General features: G+C 38.5%; 1 protein-coding gene across 3 annotated transcripts in view; it reads right to left on the bottom strand.

Moving 5' to 3' along the window:
• Window positions 1-740: 740 nt before the first annotated feature.
• TBK1 (TANK binding kinase 1) overlaps window positions 741-9,588 on the bottom strand; it is a 30,891-nt gene continuing 22,043 nt past the window's right edge. For 2 of the 3 annotated variants that reach the window (XM_076332218.1, XM_076332211.1), the window contains 6 exons: window positions 9,261-9,300; window positions 5,784-5,885; window positions 5,598-5,694; window positions 4,478-4,584; window positions 4,102-4,173; window positions 741-3,310 (listed from right to left, as the gene is read on the bottom strand). In XM_076332218.1, the coding sequence (XP_076188333.1) occupies window positions 3,259-3,310; window positions 4,102-4,173; window positions 4,478-4,584; window positions 5,598-5,694; window positions 5,784-5,885; window positions 9,261-9,300 (470 nt within the window). In that variant the 3' untranslated portion in view covers window positions 741-3,258. Of the gene's footprint in view, window positions 3,311-4,101; window positions 4,174-4,399; window positions 4,585-5,597; window positions 5,695-5,783; window positions 5,886-9,260; window positions 9,301-9,588 lie in introns of those variants that run through there. The other variant, XM_076332224.1, reaches the window with a different exon arrangement.

The following is a 9,588-nucleotide window of genomic DNA, read 5'->3' as shown; positions in this document are numbered from 1 at the left end:
ATCTTCTTTAATTTTTATACGCCAGTTTAAAAGTGCTCGCCATTGGGCTGGTCACAGGTAAACCAACTTTTCCTCTGCACAGACCAGGGTGCAGAGGAAAACCCACTGGTTTTCAGTTCCCTAGCTAGAAGCCATCACTGGTTCAGCTAACCAAATGTGGCTAGCCAAACCAATTACCGTGCCCTCCCTGGAAGGGATTTCACAGTAACAGCAGGCTATGCAACTACCTTAGGAATAGTTCTGTGTTTAATTTTACCCAAACAGTTTATTCCACATCTCCCCTCTTCTAGGCTTCACGCTTAAAAAACCCAAAAAGTAAACTTTTCCATTTAGCCTTTAGTCCTTGCCATCGTATTATATCCAAAATTATTCTATGATTACCACTTCTACAGTGATTAACTAAATTAGTACTGATTGAGCTCCACCAGTGGACCGTTTCACACCGAGCAGAGACTAGGAATTTTGCCACCGTTACAGAGAACTAACACTGTTCAGAACACACGTCAGTGGAGTGGTTAAAAAATAAATAAAAAGGGTTAGTGGCTCTACCATGTAGCCTATGCTGGTGACTCCGTTGTACAGGACACGTTTTCTGGACAGCTGGCTAATGCAAGCTAATCTGCAATTTGCTACCTCAGATTTCAGGCTTTCTATTGTACTTGCAAGGAAATAAAAATTTTAAGGTAATACTGCAATTAACAGAAAGTGAAACTATGGAAAGACACAGAAGTAAGTACACACTGTACAGTGAGTGCTTGATGATGTATTTATGCCATTAAGTCATTCACTCATGCATTTTCACAATTCATATGAAGACAGGTTTGTTCAAGTAACAGATAACTAATATATTAAGCTAAACCCCCCAAAACAGTAAACCAGCTTCAGGAGGAAGAACCATATATTACTTTCTATTACTTCTTTTGGCAAATCAGTAGAGCATGACTGATAGTATCAGGACACTTAGTTTGAGCCAAAAAGTGATGGTACTATACACTACGCTTTGACTTGAAAAATGTATTTGCTTCATAAGAACGCAATCAGTAGATTATGCCCTGATTACTTCAAGCTCCTTAGCTGCTGCTTAGTTAAAATTGCTTTAGAAAAAGAAATTTTAACAAGATTAAGATTACTGATGTATTTAGCAACACTAAAACCAGCAATGTTTAAAATGAACATAAAATGTAACAAAACATTTTCAACCATGTAAAAGAATGCCGCACATACTTCAATATACAGACTATATTGTTACTATAATTAACTTTCTTTTTCAGACTGCTTCAGTATAAAGAAGTTGAAAATTATATATTCCAACTAACACTTGATTTTTTCAAAATTAAGAACCTTTGAAACAACAAAGCGTTACAGACATAATATTGGAAAAAAATACAATTTATGCACAGTTTGAGAGCCCAGTTCTTCTAACACTTACGCATGTGTTTTACTGACACTCAGTGAGACTGCGGACGTGAATGAACAAATGTACAAGCAGGCCTTAAAACATTCCAGTTAGACGTGATTCCGGTATTTTAAAACAAAGAGTTAAGAATGCCACAGCTAACCAAGGAAAAACACGTAACAAACTGTTGCACTCCTTTTGCATAGCTAGATTTTTGGGGGGACAAAGCTTGCAAAGAAAGAAGCTGCTCACGTGGGTGTAAAATATCTGAATTCCCTTTTAATATTTGATTCTCACCAAGAACACTGGGAAGCAGGTCTCAGACATCAAGGCAGTGAATTTCCTTTTATCAGTGAAAGAATCAGTTACCAGTTTCATAAGTTTCTATTCAAATATTAAAAAAAAAAAAAAAGGGAAATGTTTTGTATCCTGACCTGGACAGATAAGCAGGGAATAAGCATCACAAAACTATCAGATGCTATCACAGGTTACTGCTGTTTAACTTATACCTAAATGTTTCACCATTAATTATGGAAAATTCTAAATATAGTCGGTCTAGCCCTTCTTACAGATGTAATATAGCAATTAGAAGTGCTGTTGGACACCACTGAACATCCATGGCCAGGTTTCCACAAGGAAAGAATGAGTCCGGCAATATTTGCGTGCTCTTCATCTGAAACAAGTAAGTACAGCTGTAGTATCCAAACAAAGTGAGCGATGTTTTCTGAGGTTTTGTTTGTTGGTTTTCCTCTTCTCTTTCTCCTCTCCTACATATTTTGGAGCAGACTGTTTCATTCTGCATCTCTGCAACCCAATCATGTAGTACTGAAAGAAGTAACTACTGATACTGGAAAATAAATATATAGTCTTACTAAATTTTCCACCTAAGTTTGATATCTCACTCATAAGTCAGCAGCGGGTGTGGTCCCTTTTCAAGATCTAGACCGGTAACTTATTTTTCCAATATTCACTTACCACTGAGGCATGACGCTATCTAGTCTACTGACTGCCCACAAATTCTCCTAATATCAATTTTTAACCTTTTTTAAAAATTATGCCTGCAAACAGGATTCTGAAAAAGCTATTTTAAGAACCCGCTTCTCTTGTGGTGAACAAGAAGATTTCAGGGAAATTCTGAAAATGCTGTACTCCAAAAAAGGAATTTTTACATTCAGACTTGACAACCTGGAGTACAAAACTTCCATAAACAGAGCAGTCAAATGATTACAGACAACATGGCACCAAGTATGGAGATATATACTTAAAAAAAAATCATGAATTTGTTGTCTCAAGTGGAAGTGAACTAACAGTTCGGATGTGAAGGAAAGAGAAATGCATTTCCACTCTGTCCTATCTGCACTTTTAGTCCCTATTCACACTTGTTTAAAAAGATCTCATTTAAAACAGTCGTCACGTTCTGTGATGATCAGAGTCATTCAGCTAGACTCCAAAATAATAGTGGCGGTTAAAGGAAATCCAAAACACCCTTTAAAGACTATTCATAATGTTTAGAGTTCTGCAAGTCCTCTTGCAATAAAGACTAAATTGCATTCTGAAAAAGGGACAATATTCAAAGCAAACAAATGTCAATCTCATCAACAACACTTTTGCCTTTAGGACTTCGTCAGAGATCCTCCAAGGGGCTAAATTCCCTGCCAGGAGTAATTCTATTCCAACCTTGACCAAAAAAAGATATATATTTCTTTTATATTTACATATTATACATATTTACATTTTTTTAATACTACAGTTGTAGAGGGAAAAAACCCCTGGATACAGATTTATTATCTGCCTTTAAATGTCCCAACAGTATTTTTTTCCCTTCGAAAAAATTTACAAGTCCTCTTCAGGTTCTTTGAAAGCTAGATACAGTCCACGTTCCGTAGGCCACCATCCATAGTCAAAGCACCAAATCTAAAATGAAAATACAGTGTATTCTTAGGCGATTGACTATAGAATCAATCCTTAATTCATGATAATTCATTTATGGGTTTTTCTTTTCCCTCGCCACATGCCAACACATGCATTTGTATCTAACTTTTGTATGTGAAAAGAAGATAGAAGGAAGGATACTGTGCTCCAAGTATGGAACTGGGGGTGGGTAACAAAACAAAACCAATTCAGCTTGAAGCTAAGCTCAGCTCTACCAGCAATTTACCCTGAAGCTTTCAGGAGATCATTATTTTTATATATTTTATCATCATCATAAGAAAAAAAGCAAAGTCAGTCTGTATGTGATAGTGACAGTACCCTCTCAGGATTGTAAGAAATATGTTGGCCTCTTTCTTTTCACTTTATTTAAGCAATCTGAAAACTGAAAAATCATTCATTCAGATTGGTATAAATCCACACTTGTTGAAAATTATGTCTAAAAGTGAGGAGTCAAAAGACACCACTGGTTTGCTGCAAAAGTATTGTGTTTAAATTCAGAATTAATCTGTCTGTGCAACAGATATTTTTATTAGCTAAACATAAGTAATATGAAACAAAAATGCTGTGATTGCTGTGTCAGAATGATTTTACAGTAATGTTTCAAGGTTTTGAATACATTCTTTTTTTGCTACACTTCAGATCAACAGTTCAAAAATCTATTTACAGTTAAAGAGATTATAGAATCATCCCTTAGTTTAAGTTCTGGATCTACAAAATGTACCAAATTAAGCCTGTTCCTAGTATCAGCCCAAAAAGGGAAAACAATTGCTTGCCTTTCCAAAATGTGATTGTTCTCAGCCAGCTCTTTAACAACCCCTTCCATTTCCTCCTTTAGTTTCTTCATACTGTAGTAACAAGAAGTGAAAGAAAGATTAAAAATTTTATAGGGACAGTTATCTGCTATGATCACCGCCACAAAGCTTTCAGCAACTTGCCATTACCTACAAAATAAGGGACAGAAAACAGGTTGGTTATTTACTAAAAGCTTCCACATCTGTAACACCGCTTTAGCAATATAAAGTTTTTTCTGCAATACAAAATTCTTGGTCTTAATACAGCAATCACTAAGTCAACCGTATTTTTTTTTTTTTTAATTCACCTGTATAACAGGTATAGAATATTAATTCAATCCAATTAAGAAATTCTCACCCAAGAGTCATTTCCACTAACGTGTTTGAGCTTGGATAGACTGTATTCATTGTATGTTTCATCCCACTGGAAGCTGCAAACATTTTCTGCGGCAGAGCATCTTGTAACTGCAATAGATAAAAAGGAAACGTAAGTTACAATGTAAGTTGTCATATGTATCTTGATGTCCACCTTAAAATCCTTCTTTAAATTCTTCATTGCTATGATGCCTCATAAAATTATTCCAGTAGTATGGCGGCTGATATTCCCCAAGTTGAGATCATCATGGCAAGTTTTGTATTGACACAACCTATAGTTCCCTGATTTGTTCCATCTTCTTAGCTGTCTTATACTTCGATAATAAACTCTCAAAAGGAAGAATTATCTATTTGTTATGTTTGTAGATATCCTAAGGCAACAGGATCCTAATCAATAACTGACTTCAGTAGTGCTACTAAAATACAAACAAATAACAAGTAAAATGCTGCTTTCCACCATTCCTTAATTGCTTGTACAGCTATCAGGTGCTTTTCTTTCATTTATATTTCCTTTACAAAGAATAAGAATTTTACTGCATGAAAATGCTCTTATTCTCTCCATTTTGAGGTAATCCTGATAAGTTTGCATCCTGCAGAGTCACCCGTCCACATTTTAACAAAACATTTTCTTTCATGTCACCAGCAGCATTGGTTTAGCATATATCCTTAAGCATGTATCCCCCAATCTTGAATATGGAAGTCGTGTTTTTATGCTTCAGAAGAGTATTAAGATAATCCTCTGGGTGCTCAGATACCATTATGATTAACAGTTACACAGAACACTTCTCAATGAACCCACATCCATTTGCACAGATTTTTTGGAGGGAATGCTAACACTACAAAAAAACCCCCCAAAACCCCAAATCCCACCAAAACAAGAAAAACCCCACCAAACTCCAAAATCAAGTCAGGATTCAAAAAATCACACCACTCTCTACGCCACTCCGACATCAGCAACGAAGCTACTATAGACCAAATACTACATCCATGCAGCCCTATATTTTAATACGACTGCATTAATGTAAGATTCACTATTGACATTAAACAATGTGGAATAGTCTTTTATCTATGCAAACACTTTACATAATTTTGAAGCATTCTACCTCACTTATATAATCCTGGTATTTGGATATCTCTTCTTCAATATCAAAACACTGGTTGGTGAGAGCCAGTAACTGCTTCCTTGTGTGAAGCATTTTCCTAAAAGAAAAAAGTTTTCTTTTAAGAGCTTCCCTTTATAAAAGTGGTGCAGTGAACATTACCAAATATTAAAGAAATCAATAGCTTGCCTTGTCCAGTCCTCAGCCTTGTCCAAAAATGTATCATACTTGCTGACACATTCATCTTTGAATAGAGCTATGGCTTTTGTAGCATGCAAATACAGCTTCTGCCTGCAACACAGAAACAACAGGAACAGTGTTAAACTGCTTTCAAAAACCTACTCCTCTAACTTACTTTCTGAAGCTTGGAGAAGAGGTATGTGGACTTAAAATCCCTTCAGCCAACTTTATTCATGCTGTTGTAATGTATAAGAATTCAACACACTGCATGAACTGACAGTTTATGTTTCAAAAATATTCCCTAGCAGGGAGGGAAAAAAAAAGTTATTTGAAGCATATAGTTGCAATTATTTGATATATGAACAAATGGTCAAATGTCTTCTCCGAGTCAGTATTTATCCCAGCAGGTATATTTAAGGAAAAGGGATTCTAAATGGAAAGGACAGAAATCCTTATTATTTCTTATTTGCCTTCTGCAGATACTTGGAACTTCCAGCATATATGAATAATCCTTTGTGCTGAGTAATATACATGCAAGAAGAAAAAACAGGATTTTTGTGTCAGCTTACATTTATGACAAGAGAAAAAAGCAAGCAGATAAGGACAGGAAAGCAGAACAAAACCCAATTCTGGTTAGTGTTGCAGACAGTAATCCCAGTGTAACTGCCTTACCATGCTATGCATTGCACCAGCAAGCGAAACGAAGGGATACTGGGACACTACAGTCTAACACCTGCTTCTGGTATTTCATTAAGTCTTGCATGATAGCTATTGGTTAATCCAATTCTGGCTGGAGTGTAGCTGGATTGTCATCAGGCATGCATACCTGTCATTCAACCAGAAAAAATCTGAATTGAGTGCCGCTCCCTTGTCTATCTAGTGGTAAATATTACAAAGGCCAGCCTCTGTTGCTAACGGCACACAGTTCTTAACAAAAACCACTGCCATTTCTCTCTGGGGTGAATCAAGTAAAATAAGATGTAGTTCGGATCTCAAAGATACTGGAACAATCCCAAGGAGACACTCGTGGTAGAAAATATACCAGTATTCAAAACCATGAAAATGAAAGCTACTTGTTTAAAGTTATTCACATATTAATGCAAGGACACAGTTTGAGTAGTAGAAAAGGCCCTAAAATGTCTTTAATCTGCCCAAGGGAGTGCAGTTTTAAAGTGAGCTATGGATTGTGTCCCAGTGTTTGCCTGTTTTCCAACCATATCCTTAAGAACATATGACAAAACTATCGCTCACATTATCTCTCACATTAAGTTCAGTCCCTTGCTGTTGCAGGCCAACAATGTGTCCAAGTCTCTTTCAGTGTATCAGGATCTGTCTTACAGGTTTCCTGCCCCTATTGTCCTTCACCTTAAGGCAATCTCCCCTCCACTTGGTGGTTACCCCATTTATCTTTCACCACGGGAAAATCAAGTGGCACGGTTGTGAGAATACCAGTGCCTTCTGCACGTTAGCTTTCTATATCTAATTGTCAGTGAAGCCACACTAGTGGTAGCAACAGCAAGAATTTTTAGAAAATTACAGAAGCGGTGTCTAAATTCATATAGCACTCAGGGAACTCATATAGTCTAGGGAACCACTCAACTGACCAGCCACTAGGAGACTAACTTAATTACTTAGACACAAGTGTCTAGCATCATTTGAGATGCACAAGGATATCCTGCTCTGCTTCCAACTGCCCATCCAGAAAGGCGTAGGTTTCCCATTTGTCTTGTGTCCTACCTCCCAGTCTCAGAGCATGTCTCAGATACCTTAGAATCATAGAATTGTTTAGGTTGGAAAGGACCTTTAAGATCATCGAGTCCAACCGTTAACCTAACACTGCCAAGTCCACCACTAAACCATGTCCCTGAGCACCACGTCTACATGTCTTTTAAATACCTCCAGGGATGGGGACTCCACCACTTCCCTGGGCAGCCTGGTCCAATGCTTCACAGCCCTTTCGGTGAAGAAATTTTTCCTAATATCCAATCTAAACCTCCCCCGGTGCAACTTGAGGCCATTTCCTCTTGTTCTATTGCTTGTTACTTGGGAGAAGAGACCAACACCCACCTCGCTACAACCTCCTTTCAGGGAGTTGTAGAGAGCGATGAGGTCTCCCCTGAGCCTCCTTTTCTCCAGGCTAAACAGTCCCAGTTCCCTCAGCTGCTCCTCATAAGACTTGTGCTCTAGACCCTTCACCAGCTTCGTTGCCCTTCTCTGGACACGCTCCAGCACCTCGATGTCCTTCTTGTAGTGAGGGGCCCAAAACTGAACACAGGATTCGAGCCTGTGCGGCCTCACCAGTGCCGAGTACAGGGGCACGATCACTTCCCTACTCCTGCTGGCCACACTATTGCTGATATGGGCCAGGATGTGATTGGCCTTCTTGGCCGCCTGGGCACACTGCCAGCTCATGTTCAGCCGGCTGTTGACCAACACCCCCAGGTCCTTTTCTGCTGGGCAGCTTTCCAGCCACTCTTCCCCAAGCCTGTAGTGTTGCATGGGGTTCTTGTGGCCAAAGTGCAGGACCTGGCACTTGGCCTTGTTGAACCTCATACAGTTGGCCTCGGCCCATTGATCCAGCCTGGCCAGGTCCCTCTGCAGAGCCTTCCTACCCTCGAGCAGATCAACACTCCCGCCCAACTTGGTGTCGTCTGCAAACTTACTGAGGGTGCACTCAATCCCCTCATCCAGATCATTGATAAAGATATTGAACAAGACCGGCCCCAAAACTGAGCCCTGGGGAACACCACTTGTGACTGGCTGCCAGCTGGATTTAACTCCATTCATCACAACTCTTTGGGCCTGGCCGTCCAGCCAGTTTTTTACCTTAGGGCAACTTAAATAGCATTAGGCATCTGTGTATGAGGAACTGAATCGATCCTGAAACAAGTACAGCAGCATGAGCAGAGCAGCTGTTTACAGTTGCTCAAGAGTTAGTCAGTAGAGTCAGTGAAACTTAACGGGAATTTAGAGGCCCAGGCTACATACAGACACTTGATGTGTCAAGTGACAATTTTAAACAGGCACAGAGAACTGCATTAAAATTTATTTTGCATGCTATATGTCCTGGAAGATTAAATCATTCTAGAATGTCATTCAGCTAGCCCATATTTTTTTCATCTGTAGAAAATTATCTCTGCCTTAGTTACAAAGTCACTTTACTCTTACTGAGGGCTTTTTCCTCCCTAAAAAAAACAGGAAAGAAAAAATGTACTTCCTATAAGACAGTTATGCCCAGATAACAAACAGGTATTTCACATCTACCTTTAGAAGGTCTATCAGTGAAGAAACTCTACTGCCAGAAAGCACCTCATTATCATAGCTGGCACCCCTATGCATTTAAGATATTTAAAGGAAATTTTTTACAAAGCAATCCTAAAGAGGTTATAATTTACAATAAAAATCAACAGAAGAGGTTATTGGCAAGAGCACCTGAAGGACCTGAAAGCAATCATGGTATTTCCCAAAGGTAACTTCAAAACTTACTTGTCAAACTTGTGAATTTGTTCTTCATTATAAGGAAGCCCTAGGATCAGAGCAGATGACAGACATTACCAGTTTAATTCTGTTAGTTGTATTTATGTAAAACTCCACTGAATTTACCCATTTCCTATATGGTTTCCTTCTCCTATCCTGATAGGTAAAAGTGGTCATTTACTTCTTTTTTTCCTCCTCTCCAGTCTTGCAATTCAAATCTATGAGATTAATAGTGGCGTTTCATTCATATGGGCTTTAAGACAGTACCTCACTAAGAAAGACCTACAGATATATTCACTGTTGCTGACTAACTCTCCATTCCTACCACAAATATCCT

The sequence above is a fragment of the Aptenodytes patagonicus genome, chromosome 1 (assembly GCF_965638725.1).
Source record: "Aptenodytes patagonicus chromosome 1, bAptPat1.pri.cur, whole genome shotgun sequence".
NCBI lineage: Eukaryota > Metazoa > Chordata > Aves > Sphenisciformes > Spheniscidae > Aptenodytes > Aptenodytes patagonicus.
This window is presented reverse-complemented; position numbering and strand designations above follow the sequence as displayed.